The sequence below is a fragment of the Falco rusticolus genome, chromosome 20, assembly GCF_015220075.1.
Source record: "Falco rusticolus isolate bFalRus1 chromosome 20, bFalRus1.pri, whole genome shotgun sequence".
Lineage (NCBI taxonomy): Eukaryota > Metazoa > Chordata > Aves > Falconiformes > Falconidae > Falco > Falco rusticolus.
The window spans coordinates 5,827,039-5,843,713 of NC_051206.1; the positions used below are offsets into that span (position 1 = coordinate 5,827,039).

Below are 16,675 nucleotides of genomic sequence, written 5' to 3' on the forward strand. Positions count from 1 at the left end.
AAGAGCTATTTTCTGTAACGCTCTGTGTGAAATTTAGACTACTTCCATTTCAGAGTATGCTTTTCTTGTGGCACAAGAGCAAGCACCAGTTTATGGCCATCTAAATCTGAAACGCCTGCTCAAAGTCTCAGAGCATCTTAGGACCGATACGCTCTCTGAGGAAAAGCCAGCCCTAAGGTCAGTGAGGGGGGTGTGTGACATGGCACGCACACATCCCAGGTCCCGCTCTGGCAGGGACAGAGCCACAGGCAGCTGGGCAAGGACGAGGGCAACTCCTCCGCCAGAGACCCCGGCTCCCACCACGCAGCTGTGGCTCCGTGGGTGTTTAAAACCACACAGGACAAAGCCCTGGAGAAGAGGGAGGACAAGGGGCACAGAGCCTGTCACAGCAACAGCAGCCCTCACAGAGCCAGTCCCAGCCTTTGGTCCAAGAATAAATTCAACTCTTCCATCACTAATTCCTTTCACTGACACTAATACCTGACCTTTTGGTTGAAAATCGCTGATCAGGTGCAAAACACACAGTAAGAATGCTGGCCCTGAACCCAGCCATTTCATCTTGGTTTCAGTGTAATCACTGAAGATTTAAGTTACAGCACACAGTAAATGCTGTCCCACAAGCTATAAAAGCTGCGATTTCCTTGCTGACTGGGAAGTGAAGGCGAGCCTCCCAAGGCAGCCGTCGGCACGCTTCTGCCTCCGAGAGGCACAGCTCTTGGCTTTACTGTCTCCAGAGCCACCTTGCAGGACATGCATTACCCTCAGCAACAAAACCTAATAACCTGCTATTTTCCCTCAGAGAATTTATCCTTGCTATTAAGATCCCTTTCTTTTTTTAAGGAAGATGATGCTGGTCAAAGCAGTTTACCATCTTACAGTACAAGTAGGGCTAGAAAGAATTTGAAGGCTTTTCTCCCATCCCAAAAAACACATTTCATAGCACATAAGAAGTTTTCATCACATATGTCCTGATAGTAAATAGGGGTCCTATTTTCTGAAGGTAGTGAGACAGGGCTCGTTAAACCTGATTCACCAACCCTGGTACTTGAGGATCTGACTCTCAGTTTCTGTGGGGCCCTGGCACAGCCTGCAACCTTCTCCAATTACTTTCAGCTGAAATGTTAAGCGGAAATTTAAAATGAAAGGTCAACAATCCCTCAGCACACCAAAGACATGAGGGTTTTTTCCCCTCCTCCACAAAAAAATAAAACGATAATGAACAGCCCAACAACTGAGTCGTTATCCAGGGCAAGACTAACTGTATAAGCCTCCTACTTCTTACTAGGAAAGGATAACAGGTGTTTTGGGAATGCAGAGTGGTTTTATAGTCCACAAACAACAGCAAACACTACCCTTCGCCTCACTGAAAGGTCAGGTAGCAAACGCTGGTTTTAAGCCTGTTGCAGTGAGTGTCTGCAGCTGCTTCTCCTTCCTACTGCCATTTGCAAGAAAGACAAGGTGTTTAGTTTGGCGGTCCAAAGGCTACACGTCAAATGGCATAGAGTCATGTAACAGTGCAGGTTTTGATGGATAAAAAAAGGCTAACACTCCCTTCTTAGTTGCAGACGCTTCTGCACAGAAATTTAACTGGTTTTCACAGATTGTTTCCAATACTCATTAAAGTCGGTGTGCCATAGCTTGACTAACACTGCTGGATACCTGGATCGGGCAACGCAGCTGCACTCTGCACGCAGCAATGATGGTATCATGCAGCGTTAGAGATGTCCTAAATATTTCTGTTCTCTTTAAATGCAAAGGCTTGGATAATATCCACCTATCTAGCAATAGGCCTACGTTGAGCTGTAAATGTTGGCAGGTTTTCCCTGCTATATTTTCATAACAAATAATTTCAGAAGGTAGATCTCGTATAGCTTATCATTCACCTAGTGCACAAGGACTTGTTAATCCGTCCCCCTCCAAGGGCTGCCCTGTGCAATCAAGAATTGCTGAGCAAACTACATTGCTTCTCATTATTGCCTTCCACAACAGAGACAGGAAGTAGTTCAGCTTCAATTTCTTTGAGGTCTCTTTGATTCTCGGTCCACCACATCCCTGTACTACGGTGTACGCACAGCTATGCCGTTTCTTGTTAGATGTAACTAAGCTCTATAGAGGACCATGTTCCAAGTCTACACGTGCATGTCCACTGTACCTTTCGTGCTCTGTAACTAATAACTTGATAAAAATACTGTGAGGTTCTGTTGTTAAGGGGTAGATCGCATCTGCAATTACCCTGTGGGCAACATAAAAGTTCCACTAAAATTTTAATTACCGTGTCAAGGAGCTTTCAGTTTCCTTTGGCAAAACTTGCATGCTTCTCCCTTTAATTAGAAGACATCTCACTAAATATTGATAGCATTAAGCCACAGTCACACTCCCATAGATCTGAAATGGTTTGGATGCTATCTGCCGGGAACCTCATCAACAGCTCTCACACCAGCCTCAGAATATGGGAAAGAGCTGAATGAATAATTCACTGTGAATCAGTCCCTTATAAATTTAGTCTCCTTTTATTGCCTGACAAATGGCTGCGAGCTGGTCCAATTTCCACACATTCATTTGTTTATCTGAATGCAACCAAGGAACCCAGCTGCCAATTTTTAAAACTGCAGACTGACCACAAACCTTTGTGGGGAGCCTTTTGGATCCAGCACTCTCGTTTTCATCAACTCTCAGGAAAAAACTGGGTCTGAAGACACCTCCAGAGGTGATGATGCTCTCCAATGACCTCCCTGGGGGCGGGGGGGTCAGCAACACCGTGCCGGGGGCACGTGCACCAGCACCACTGCCCGGGCAGCAAAGCCCTGCCCAGCGACCCTCACCTTCGGGAACGGCATCACATAGAGAGTTGGGAGAACGTGTCTGGAAGCGACTGGAGTGCTGCTCCAAGCAGAGCCTCTCCACAGCCAGTGCCAGAGCTGCTGCAGAGCAGCCTTCGCCGTTACCCAGCCGCCCAAAGGCACCAGCCTCCCACTGCCATCATCCTGCCTCGCCTGCATGCCAGAGCTCACCAGCACAAAACTAGCCACTGCACTTAAACTGAATAAATGCTGGGTATTTGCTAGCAGCATATTTCTTTTTCCCATGAAAGAACATTCAAATAACTAAAAATGCAATTACCGTTGCTGATGCACATAATATTTCTTGTATAGTTTATTGAAAATTATTTCCAGTTACTTAGCATTTCAGCTAATCTAAATGTTACCTCTGGGTACCTGATCATCTGTGGCTGTAACAGAAAAAATGTTGTAGCAGAGAGTCAATGATTCACAAAGCAGCTGAGCAAACAGGGACTTAAAGTATACCCACGTTTTCTGACCGGAGCTTTTTAGCTGGACAGCCTCCATCTATGGGATGAAGCATATAATAAAGGCGAACTTTGCTGGCATGTTTCCGGCTCTGGAAAAAAAAAAAAAAAGAAAGAAAAAAAAAAGAAAAAGGAAGAAATGACATTAAAAAAAGTGAGAGGCTCTATTGCTGTGCATACAACACCTATCTGCCGTAAGATTTCACATCCCCTTGATACATGTATCTGACATGGGAGGAGAAAAGGGGGAAAGACCCAGGTGAGGAACATTTGCATTTCACAGAGGTTTCACAGAGCTCTCCCCCGAGCTGAAATGAACTGTGGAATGATTATGACACCTGCTATTAGCAGGAGAAATGGTCCACTCTTGCTGCTCTCTGCTAAGTCCTGCTGCCTGCAGCCCCCTGAAGACAGAGCGGGAAGGAAGGTGGCGAGAGCAGAGCAACATTTGTCATCAAGGCCATTTCCATAGCGGGAGAGATTGCAAAGATCAGGGGTATTTAGCTTCAGGCAGAGACAGGACGGCATCATGAGGGATCAGACGCACACACAAACCGAAACCCACGGTTCCTAAGCTTCCAGAAGAATAAAATACATAAAGGGTATAAAAACTCACTCTCCAGGAAATAAGCCAACTGACACCTGCCAAAGGTTTGAAAGAAATTTCTCCCACAGGTAAATTACCAGATAATTGTGCATTATGAAATCTAATGCCTTCCTCATGCAGAGAGAGGAATAAGGACTACACGCGTCCCCAGCCTAAGCCCCATCTCCTCCCTCGAGGTTTTATGGGAGCAGAAGAGCAAAACCTCCCGGAGCACAACAACGGGGTTTGTGCTCCAGGTTAAGCAGCAGGAGCCGGGGAAAGCCCAGGCTCGACCTGATGCTCCCTGCTGCAGAATCCTGCCCCGGGAGCTCGGGCACCGCTGCAAGGTCCTTCTGCTTCCCCGAGTGCTGCCCAGCACCACGGGCGGAGGACGGATGCAGCCCATGTGTTCCAGCACCGACAGCGGTTGCTGGTCCCAAGCACACTCTGCCCCTCCACACCCAACTCCTGGCAGCAGCCCCCATCCAGCCAGGGGGCTGGACCCCCCCGCAAGGTGGGCCAGGGACTTCTCGTGTTTTTCTCCTTCAAGAAGAGCACTGAGCAGGCAGGTACTTCTCAAGCATTGTTTATACCACGGGAAAGTTTTCAGGGGACCTGTATTTTTCTAGAGGGGTGAGGAAGAGCTGAGGGATGCCCGGAGGAGACTCTTCATGGGAGGGACACAGCAAGGGCAGGTTTCCCACTGCCTTCGGGCACGCCTGGAGCTTACCAGCAGGTGAGGACAAGGAAAGACAGGGAGATGTCCTGCTCACACCAGCACCAACAGACAAAGCAATCCTCATAACTTGCAAAATGTAAAGGGAGATTTAAAAGCTTCTACAGCAGAGGCACAGACATAAACCTTCAAAAGACTAACTTACAGCCAGCTCTGGTCTTCCAGTAGCTGTAAAGGGGAGGGGGAAAGACTGCAGCTACTAAATACCTGCATCCAGCACCCAGACATGCACAGCAGCTATTATTATGCAAATGTTTTCTCTGAATCTCCATTTCTGATTGCCTCACAGAACAACAGCACTGTAATATTATAATTTCAGATCACGGATTTGCAATTTTAAAATATTAAATTATCATTAGCATGTTCTGGAACATTCTTTTTCCTGTGGTGTGAACTTGGAGCTAAATTTGAAGAGCACTGTTATTTGTATGTGTAAATGTAACTATGCAATAAATTTTTTTTAATAGAGCAAATCAGTCAAGATAAATAATGTCAAATACCTTTCCCTAAGTTGTCTTCCTGCACGCATTTAGAAAGCATGACCTGCTGTAGTCAGAGCTAAATGCAGGAAAACCCCAGACCTTCAGCTATCAGTGACCAACAGTCCAGACAGCAATGGCGTAATTAAAAAATGACAAAATAAATGTTTGAAATGCAAAGGACAGATGTGCGAGGTCAGTCTCAGAGTCTGGCAGCACTCCTACTTTCTGCCTGAAGCGACGCTCGGCTCGTCCAGTTTCACCTCAGGAAGGTTTGCACACCAGGGAGCCCCTGCCACGGACAGGCCACCACGGTCCTCCCTCGCACCACATGCTTGGGATGGAGGAGAGTCAAACGCACCGTAAAGGCGACATGGACAGAGCTTTTCAGCTTAATTCCTTCACTGAGTATTTACACCCCTCGGAGCAGCCAGCCAGCCTCAAGTCATCCTTCTCGCAGTCCTGGGGGTCTTCCCTCAGGTGAGCTAACCCAGCACCTCACCATGCCGACCCGCACCCAGCCACAGCCTGCTCAATTTAGAGGTTACAAAGTTTGTGGGCTTTCTGTTGGTTTTTCATAAGATGAAAAGGCAAGATTTTAACAGTAACCATTTTTAGTGTTCTTTTCCATGGCACTCAGCTGTGCCATAAATGATGTCCAAATGTCAGCATTAAAAGGCAGCGAAGCTTCAGACTTCTGTAAAACACCTCTCACCTTTATTTATGCATTTGTTTGAATTTATGAAAGCTAAAGCAAAGAAATAACTTATGTTTGGCATAATTTAAAACTACACGGCTCCTTATGCAGCCTTATTATCCTATGGTTATAAAAGCAGAGCTTAAAATCATCCCTGGCCTTTGCAAGTATGTAGTGAGCATCTCATCCCCTCGCAGGGAGCGGAGGTAGCACAGCCCATTTGTCACCCATTTTATCTCTGGTATTTTCTACATTTACATGTGTATTTATCATCCTAACACCACGGCAAGAGCAAAGTGATTATTCTTAGCATGCTGCTCACAAACAGCCCTGCGGGTTATCTTTTCCCCTCTGCAAAAGCAACTTGAAATCCACAGCTCCAAGGGGCGAGAAGGGCAAGTGCCCAGGAGGGGGTGGCACAGCCCCCCTCACTCACTCACTCCAGCATCCATGGGATGGTCAGAGGTCCCGCCTGTCTGAAGGAGCTCTGGAGGACACATCTGTAAACCCATGGTCTGGAACAAGAACGCTGCCTTCGGAGATACCTGCCCACCCATCAACAGCCACCCCAACTTTACCTTAGGGTGACTCAGAGTATTTCTGTGCCCGTGCATATTTCTTCTGTAGCTTTACAAAACGTTATGCTAAAGGCATTTTCACTTAAATTCTCTGTCCCTACTGTCTGGAAACAGCTCCTTCAGAAGGCAAGAAGTCTAGCTTAACACTATGTGCTGTAAAAACAACACTCTCTATGCAGGGAGCAGGGGGAAGCTGAGAAAGAGCCTGTTTTCACATAGCAACTGCAGACCTCTGCACTGCAAGCTCATGTGCTATTATTAAGAACGCTCATCAATAAAAGTAAATAAATGGATCATTTCTATCTATATCAAATCTATTTTAATACAGAAGATTGTGGCAGAGGCAGCAGAGTTCTGGTAATTCAACCCTAAAACATAAAAAGGGCAAAGCAGACCTAAATTGTGCTATGAAATGCAATTTGATTTTGCATAAATCAAGTTTTGCAGCACACTTCTGCCCAGAGCGAGCAGCAGCACAGCAAGAGGAGACAATCACGGCTCTGTGGCGGCAGCGGCAGCTGGCAGGACCCTGGTAGCCACAGACAAGGCTGGTTCAGACACTGCAGCCCTGCTGGCCCTGGCTGATGGAGGGGTTGCTCACTGCCACCATAACTTCACGGATTCTCTACCAATCTACCAACAGCAGTGACATCCCTGGGGAGGACCAAGACACATCTCCCTTCACAAGGCCAGAAGTCCCCAGGGGAGGCTCTAGCCCAGGGTCTGCCGGGCTGCAGAGACGCACACAGATCCCTCCCTCCCCGAGCGCTGCCCGGGGGTGTAGGAGAAGCCCCCACCAGCACCAGCTCCACAGCCTGCTGCAGCCCCGGGATCCGCTGCCACTTTGCACCACTGATTTAAGCTGACCTGACAGTCTAAAACATTTCACCATCTTGTAAGGGACTTCCTCCCACATCCCCAACCACCTCGCCAGGTTCAAATCAACCATTTCTGCTGCTCTCCTCATGCTGTGCTTGCATCTGATCCAATTTCTGTATTCCCCATAGCTCCCTTTATCATCCGCTTGTTCACTCCTCCGCTGGCAGCATCACGTTTTCAGTCAGTCTGCCTCTCCTCTCCTGCTCTCCCTCCTCTGTGCCCTGTCCTCCAGCCAAAACCCAGGGACCTACCACAGTGGGGGACACGTGGCCGTGCCAAGCACAGGCAGAGACAGCCAGGTGGGAGATGAAGAATGGAACTGTAATGGCACCCCGAATGGCCGTGGCTTCTCCTAGTTTGCAATAAATTCTTTTTCAGAAGCCTGTTGGTTGGATTTTAATCCCTTTAGTCTGTACTGTGTTGATTTTTTGTATGCTGGCATTTTCTTAATTAAATTGCCATGAAACATGCAGTCATATGATTACACCAACTTTATTATCTGTATTGGCCCTACTTGTAATCTCATCAAAAGAGATAAAAGTTATTTTGGCTAGACCCAGTTCTCTAAACCTGATGCAGAATACCAATTGCACTGTCCTGAAGCTACGTACTCCAGTCCCTTCCCAGAGCCTGCTTTGTTCAGGAGCCATGCCAAGCTGGGAGGGCTCTGACTCCCGCACTGGTCCCCGGTGCTGCCATGCCCAGCTCCGCGCTCGCCTTCCTCCTAGAAACTTCCTCCACTTCCCAAGTCCCATGAAGGATCAGCAGTGATGATGCAGAGCACGTGGCCTGCTCTTTTCAGGCACTTGCCCGCAAATTACTGGACCTGCTGACTCAAAAAACAACATTCTAGATTTCATAATCGCTGCCTAACAAACTTCCAGATTTCTACTGGAACAGAACCAATTTACCCATCATTCTGTGATATAACAACATCCTCTGCTTTTTTTAATAGAGGACAGAAGTATTTTCAGCAAACGCCTTCCCTTTTTTGCCTCTTCTACCCACACGACCAGCAAACACTATTGTCGAGATCCCCGTTGTTCGCCACAGAGACAAACTCCCGTCTGTTATTCCAGACGCTGCTGGGTGCCAATGTCCTTTTTCTCCTTTTGTAATTTTTGCAAAGCCTCATTTATAATTTATGGTCATTTCTATCCACTTCCCCTTTTTCCTCTGTGAATTAATTTTTTAAAAAGTGTCTGCTCATGCTTGTGACTTTCCGGGCACACAGATACGTGTCCGTAATTCCCAGCTGCACACAGCTGAATCTTCACCCCCATGAAACTGGCTTCTTCAAAGCAACAAGTAGACACATTACTGATTTGGATGTTGGTTTGCTTACACATAAAGGCAATTACTGATGATCTATTCAGCCAAGCAACCACTAAGCTCACTTTGTTTTCTCTAAATCTGTGATCATTTCTCCCTGCTTGCCAGCCAAGCACGGATCCCTTCACTCGGGTCACCAACAACCTTAAAGATGTCCCACGTGGCCAGAAGCATTTCACAGGCCCCAGCAGCTTTTCCCAAATCTTGATCACTGCAATTTTTAAAATGCAAAAACAAGACTTCAGAAGCTCCAAGTAAAACACATAGCAGCAACCTGCTGCACCCAAAGGGAGGATAAGGGGCTGCTGCATCTACAGTTCTGCAGTCGCAGGGGGTCAAAGCATCCAGTCCAAGCATGGCAATTTAATTACAATCAACACTGTTGCTTTAGTCACCTTCATAAGAGAAAAATCTCACCTGCTAGATCCTTCTTTGCAGTGTGAACTCAGAGCTCCCGTAGCCACAAGAAAAACATTTCCTCCAGGAGAGCTCAGAAATACCCTTTTCCCATCCTCCCTCGTGCTGCGCTTGACATCTCGAAGCTGCAAAGAGCTGGAGAGGGCTCAGACTGACAGCCCAGGGGGGCCTTGAGAAAAGGGTTTCTAAACCACCCCTGTTCAAGGGAAAAGAAAATACCACCTTTGGTTTTTCCCCTTGGTGCAGTCCCCATCACACAGACAAAGCAGGAGGATGGCACTGGTAGCCCACCAGCATGGGTACCACGGGTATCCACAGGGTACCACTGCCCCCGGGGACTCAGCCCTGCCTCTCACAACTGGCCATGCAGACAGATCCAGCCTTGGCTCTGCAGCTCCTGGTGTGACAGACACCTGCAGACCTCCAGAACGGCAAGGCATGAATTTTCTGTTGCAGGAACCGCTATTTCAGCTACATGATCTTTAACTTTACCACTTCCTATATTGATTTTGACTGTAGTCAAATTATCTCTTGTCCTATGCACCATTGTGTACCCTGTGAAGAGGAAAATAACTCTCTTTACAGCCTGTTGCTGGAGCAGCAGGGCTCAGCACCCAGCTCGCAGGCTGCTGGCACCCTGCAGACGCCCTGCCTCCCAGCACCCGCGATCGCCCGCAGGCTTCTGTTCCTCCCCAAATGCACAGAGCATTCCTTCCCACTTCACATCCTCACGCTTCTTCTGTGTGCGGATCCTACACCTAGACTAATGCAACCACAAATTTACTTTTCCACTGGTGTTTCGGGATTTTTTCAAGGCCACAGACCTCCCTGCAAACATACCAAGGGCATGGGGACATGGGGGATGGAGCAAGCAGGGCGTGAACCTCCAAAATGTGCTTCGCACAGCAGGATAAACCCTTGTTGTTCGCCTGCAGCCAACTGATGTCATGCAGCTGCAGCTCGGGTTTCTCAGCTCAGGCCACTCTGCAGTTGGGTAACGGTGCTCAAGGGGCAGATGACCTTCACTGCTGGTACAGAACCATCACCCTGGTGTCAACAGGGAACAGAAGAGTTAGCACAAACACAATGTCTCCTCCGCACACGGGCTGGCCAGCACCAGCTCTGCAGCATGGCACACGCTGGCAGCACCGCCGTTGCTCCCATTTTACCTTTACGTGTCTGAAACCAAACGCTTTTAAAGCCAGTGCCAGCCGCTTCCGAGACCCCGCTCAGCCCCGTCACAGCACACGGACGGCTCCTGTCACAGCACATGAGGATAACTAAAGACTCTGCCTTCGAACACCTGGCATCCAAATCCAAACACCGGTTGCAAGTTTAAAATATTAAAGAAAACGAAGAGTGAATACCTGGAACAAAGAGGTGCCCTCCCATGCATCTGGAGCAGGAAGGGGCTGCTGCAGGAAAGCGGTAGCTGCGGGGCTTCTCCCGGGGACGGCTCGGCCACGGCGCACCTGTCTTGGCTAACAGCAACGTGTCATCGCTTTTAGTCCATGTCGGCTTAATGTGACATCCCCTGTGCCCCTCCACTGCTGCCAGCCCCAGGGTCTCATCCTAGGTTCATTCTGTTACTGCTCTGAAAGTACCTTTGAACTGCAACTATTTTTAGCCAGAAAAGGGACTCTGCACAGAGGTACCTTGGAAGGGAGCTGTATGACAGGGCTTTATCTGCTCTGCTGTTGCTGCTACGTCATGATAGATTTTGCCACTGGGAGTGCATTAAAAATAACGTTTAGCCATTAATGTTGACAACAGAGTAGTAACACGGAGCTTGGTAAAGTATCATTTAATCTACATTGCTTTCCTGAAGCACGCTGCAATCCAGCAGCTAATGCTGCCCTGGTGAGTCCATACTTGCTGTATGCAGGAAAGGGAAGAGGCAGCACGAGCACCTTGCCATAAAACACCAACATCCACTTATCTCTTTCGTATACAATGTGTGGCCACATTTAATTCAACATACCTTCATTGCTGCTGTTAGCACAGGTAAAAGGGTACCGGGGCAATCTCCAGAAGGTCAGTATGTGCATATATGAAAAACAGAACAGCATCTTCATCATCTTTGTAACCGAACCACAACAAAGCTTTCTTTAGCCTGGTATTTTTTTTTCCTCCTCAAGCCAAGGTTCTCCTACCAAACACCAGCACAATCTGCAGAACAGTAACGTCTGAGCAGCTGCTAAAAACCATATAGAGTGCACACACCACGGCAGAGCAGATTCTCAGCAGTTATGGTGAAGGATGTGGGAACAACAGGTGGGACATCCCCTCCTCCTTCACCCTCTGAAGTATTTACAGGTTACTGCCACCAAAGCAAGCCAAAACTTGGCAGGTTAAGTAGCAGCAGTGGCAGAACACATGAGAGCAAGCATTGCTAGCAAACATTGCATTCCCTTCGATAACACCCAATTAACATCAGCAGACTGCCTGACACACGAGAGCCCTGGGCAGTCTTTATTTCCAGCTGAAGCACTTCCTTTCCACCCCCCCATCCTGGAAATGCCTGCAGCACCTCGTGCGGGGAGCTGGCACCAGACACGGAATATTCCAGCTCCTTGTGTTCTAGTGCAGCATTTATTTTGTTAAATAGAGTATGTGCTCTTCCACTGCATTAATATTTCAGGCACAGAATTGCCTTTCTGAGCACACACATCTTGATCCTTAAGGCGCTAATGTGCCAATAGTAAACAATGTTTATTATTCCTTCAGACAAGCCATCATTTTATGCAGTTTCCCAGAGAAGGACAGCCCAGCTGGAAGCAGATTAACCCGAGTACCACCCCAGCCCCACACAGACAAGGAGTATTGATGAGGCTGTCGATACCACTCACCCGCTTCGCTCCAGAGACAGGGCGAGACATTCCAAAGAGCACTCAGCTCTGGAGACAAGCCAAAGGGCACGGCACTTTATTTGTTCTCCCCAGTTTCCTCTGCATTTGAATTTTAATACACTTTGCCTCTGCCCTACCCCTGCTGCTCAGGCTCCACCACATGCGTTCAGGCATGGTGCCTTCATCTCACAAGGTAAGCCAGCATCGCGGGACACCTTCCCAGGCTTCTCTTCCTACAGAGCCAGTGTATTTCTTCATTTTAAATGAAAAAGCAAAGTACCATCTGAACACCTGAAGCAATAAAGATTACAATGGAGAAAAACATTATAGCAGCTTAAGGAGCAAATGTGGTGATGAATATGCAGCTCAGGGTGGAATCTGAGAGCAACTTTGCATATTTGGTAATTTTCCTGCAGGATTTTCAAGGAGAAACTTGAAAATAAATGGTAACATCTTCCTAATGGCTGTGAACACTTCTACATAGAGATGAGGATGCGGAGCCAACTAAGAAAGCTTAGCTTTTTAAATTTATGGAGCAGCTCACCAAAGTGATTGATACGGCCTCTCTCAAAGACAGAGCTGGAAGGAAGTTTTAAATTACAGGTGATCTAGAGAGTATCCAGCAGCAAAGAGGCTTCCCACTCCAGAGGAAGGTGAGATGCAGACATTCAGAAAAGGAAAAACTCATCTCTGGGGCACAGACTTTCAATCGCATTGCAGCAAGTACAGTACATTTTAATTTTTTTCTCCTGTTCAGCAAACTCCCTGGCACCGGCCACTTCCCAAATCACTGGTGCCCTCTGACCCTCCCCGATGCCTCCCACACTCTTCCCCATGCAGGGCAGCAGCCACTGTTGAGCATATTAAGCAGCTGGTAAAGCGGCCACACAAAACCTAGAGCTTCTGATCACAGGGCAGGAGCCCCAGTTATTTCTTTGCAATACCTTTGAGGCATGAATAGCATTTGAATAGCGATGCTTTGTTGATAAAAGTCTCCGGAGCCTGATGTAGATGTAGCAGAAACCATGTGCTCAGAATCCCAGCCTTTGACAGGCTCTCTGTCTCCTCAAACAGGGCTCTGCGCGAAGGTGCAGACGCTGGGTAGCTGCCTTCTGGTTCTCCCACCCACAGATGTCATTTAAAAACACACACACAAAAAATTTTAAAAAATCAATCCCTTCATTTCAAAGTTGTGCTTGAAAGACACACACCGTCTGTGCCATTGAAGCAGAGCAGAAAGGTTGATAGCTGCGAGACACTCCCCATCTCCACGGCCAGCACAGAAGGTGCCCCAGAGGATGGTGCTGGCAGACATGCCCTCCCCCCCTTCCCTGCCACCCAGGGCACTACGAGGAGGTGGCCAAGGAGGGAGCTGCCATGGCACAGCCCAGGCATCCCCCCGCTCCACATATGCCACAGGAGCCAGCTGATGCTGATGGCCATTAAAGAGTGTCAGGAGGATGCTGGTCCCAACCTCGTGCAGACCAAGCATCCTGTCTGGAAGGGGTCTGCCTGCTGTGCCCCCACGCCTGGCAGCGAGCAAGCCAGGAGCCTTGGAATGCCCTCCCTGCACCAGATGGCACCCCACGTTTGGCCACCACTTGCCTGATGCAGCCAGCTATAGTTTAGAACGTTCTGCATCACTCTGCCCTTCTTTGTGATTCTTTATCTAATCAGTCATCCCGTTTCCTCTGTGCTCCTCCAAGGGGGAAAGGAGAGCCAGCGCACGTGAGGAAAGCCTGGCACATCACTGCAGCAAAGTGAGCTATCACCACACAGGGATTTTATCAGGCATCCATACTTGCATGCTTTATTCCAGCAGCAGAAATGGGAAGGGAGTTTTCTGATACTTCAGGGGACAAATTAAGATATTCACTTACTTTAAGAGTTAAAATATCCAAACGCATGATCTTTCAGGCATCAACAACAACCAGTAAGATTCGTTCTCATCTCTTTCTTACCACTGTATGGAAGCTAACCGATACCTTTAAAGCAACCTCCCAGGATATTCAGCACCACAGCACACAGAGAGCTTGTGAAGGCTTTTTCTCATTTGGTTGCCTGCAACTTCATTACGAGTCAGTATCCCAAGGCCAGCACCTCAGATCAGCTCTGCCCTAAGGTGAATCCTGGACAGGAGAGCGGTACCTGGCAGTTTCACAGGGATGGAAAGGAGAGCAAAGGTGCAGACATATCAAAGCCAGAGACACAGTTGCACAAAGCACACAAGGGCAGTATTTTGCTGTATGTCAAGCTGGAACTAAAAATATGCTGTGAACACCCTGATTCTTTTGTCATTTTTCCACTACACTTGCCCTTGGAAATAATACCACTTAATATTGGGCGACTGACATCAAATTATTTTTTATTCCTGGCAAAGTAGTGCAGAAGTAGGAAAGAGTTATTGGTTGATGATTTGGAGAGGGAAACGAGACAGCGATTGGAACTGACTATTCCTGTTTGGCAAGATAAAAACATCCCCCTTTCATACACTGTTTCCCTCTATTTTCTTACAGAGAAATGTCTTATTTTGCATGCACAAAGGAGCCAAGATTTCAGTGCCTGGCACAAAGGCTGCAGATCTTATTTGCTGTGCTAGAGAGGCAGCAGATAATTTCCCTTTCTCTCCAAGCTCTGGCTCAGCAAGGGTAAGGGCGCTGCTGATCAAAACAAACCATGCCACAGAGGGAGAAGATGCATTACCAGCACAGTCCAGCAGCTTGTGATCGCTGGTTTCCAGTACAGTCTTCTGCAGTTACCTTCACCAGCTCTGAGCGCCGGGCTCGGTGCGTTTGGCACGCTGCTTGGCTTGCTCCACACGCCTCTTGGCAAAGGCAGACAGACCCCTGGTGCCCCAGCAGACCCCAGAGCTGCACCAGCACGGAGGTCCACCGGTGCCCGCGGGTGGCCAGGCTGGCACCAGCTCCGGGTGCTCCCCGTCCGCTGGTCCCTCCTTCAGCCGACCAAAGGAAACAAATGCTCAGGAGCACAGGGGTCCGGGCTGGGCAAGAAGTTGCCCCAGGCAGCTCTCCCGATGTCAGTGAGCACACTGAGCTGGCTGCAGACGCTGAACTGTTCTGATTAAACCGCATATACCACACCAGTATGTAATTTCTGTTTTGCAGTATTTCGCTTTTCTCCATACAGTTCAAGTCAATTCAAAATGAAAAGTTTTGCTCTGTGCAAAAAGATCATTTACATTGTGGTTTTATTGTGTGCTTTGTTACTGACAGTTGTTAGCGTTCTTCCCAATCAAAAAGCTGAAACAAAGTAGCTTTAGAAGATGAAATGAAAATTAATTTGCAGAAAATTTAGCCTTCTGAAGTTGATATCTACCCTATGAAAATAATCACTTTTGACCATAGACTGCTTTTTAAAAGAAGAAAAAGAAAAAAGAAAGGTGTGAAAATTGTGACCAGCTGCTTTTTGATTAGGAAGAAACAGTGAATTTTACATTCCTCTATTAACTAACAGGCTTGCAGCAGGGGCCGGCGTTCTCAGACAGGACGGAGCTTGGGGACATTCAGCGCCACAGTTTTGTCTCCTTTGTGGGGCAGATGCTCGGACCAAACTCCTTACGAAACAGCGTCAGAGCAAGAATTATTTGCAGAAATTATCTTCCAATAATTTTCCATGATTAATGTACACAGGGAAATCACACGCACACTGCTCGTTCGATGTCTGACTACAAAAAGAGGCCAAGTTCACCTAACAAGTGACTCACTGCAAATGACTTGCTCAGGTCTCTGGAAACCCCGTCCAGCTCGCATTGGGAAGGAGCTGGGAGCACTGCAGAGCGGTTTCCCATTCACATTTGCAGTCAAGGCACACGGACTCAGAAGCCTCCCCCACAAGGCTCCGTGCTGCACTGAGCTGCCAGCAGCCCAAAGGTTCTGTCGGTCGCCTGCGTGGAGGAAAACACTGGGGCACGGCTGCGCCCGGACGGGGCTCCTCGTGGGCACGCCTGGCACCCCGCACCACCTTCCCTGTAAAACCTTGGGGCAGGTTTCCAGCCCTCGCTGCATCTGTGGGTCTCTTGGGACCAGGTATGAGGAGGATGTGTGTCACGCCCCAGAGCAGTGACCAGAACAGACACTCCAAGGCGCTAAGCCGAGAGCAGAGGCAGCTGTGGGGCCACGGCAAAGCACGGCACAGCTGTGGGGCAGAGGCATCCCCAGCCTCTGGGGCCACCAGGGGAGACCCCCAGCCAGGGCGGGGCCCATCCCCCTGCCCTGCTCACCCTGTCCACCCCCCTGCTTTGCATTAGGCAAGCCAGCAGGCAAGGTCAGGAAACAACATTCTTGTGCCAAAAGTCTACAGCAGCTGCTGGGATTTCACAAGGGATGACAAATGAGCACAACACCTCACACTAGAAATACACAACAGAAACCCGTGTTGTTTTCCACATTTCAAAAACATCTATGAATTAATGATTCAGCTCATACCTACAATTACAGGACAGGCGCAGAAGAGAAGAGATTGGCTGAGCATCCCATTGCTCACCAGTCCCTACTCCCATTTCTGCGGCAATGCTTCTGCCTCCTGTAGACAAAATTTGGCATCCACATCCCCCGTTATCAAGATCTGGAAGATGTCCCTAAAACTGCAGCCTTAGACTTCACAGCGGCTGCCAGGGACCTCTGCTGCACACTGAGGGCAGCCAGAGGAGCATTTACAGGAGAGGTCTTAAGAAATTTACCGATATTTTTATTTATATATATATATATATATAAGTGCCTTACAAGTAAACGTGCATTATTGTTTGCACTGTTTATTAATGTGGCACAGCACCCTTGGATACCGTACATTGATTAC

The 16,675-nt window shown here is 48.2% G+C and overlaps 1 protein-coding gene across 2 annotated transcripts in view; it reads right to left on the reverse strand.

The window, feature by feature from the left end:
* Positions 1-16,675, reverse strand: part of ZMAT4 (zinc finger matrin-type 4) — a 67,082-nt gene that overhangs the window by 30,551 nt on the left and 19,856 nt on the right. The window contains exon 3 of one of the 2 annotated variants that reach the window (XM_037371783.1): positions 3,310-3,399. The exons of the other annotated variant lie outside the window; for it this stretch is intronic. Coding sequence (XP_037227680.1) covers positions 3,310-3,399 — 90 coding nt within the window. The remainder of the gene's footprint in view (positions 1-3,309; positions 3,400-16,675) is intronic. 2 annotated transcript variants of the gene reach the window in all.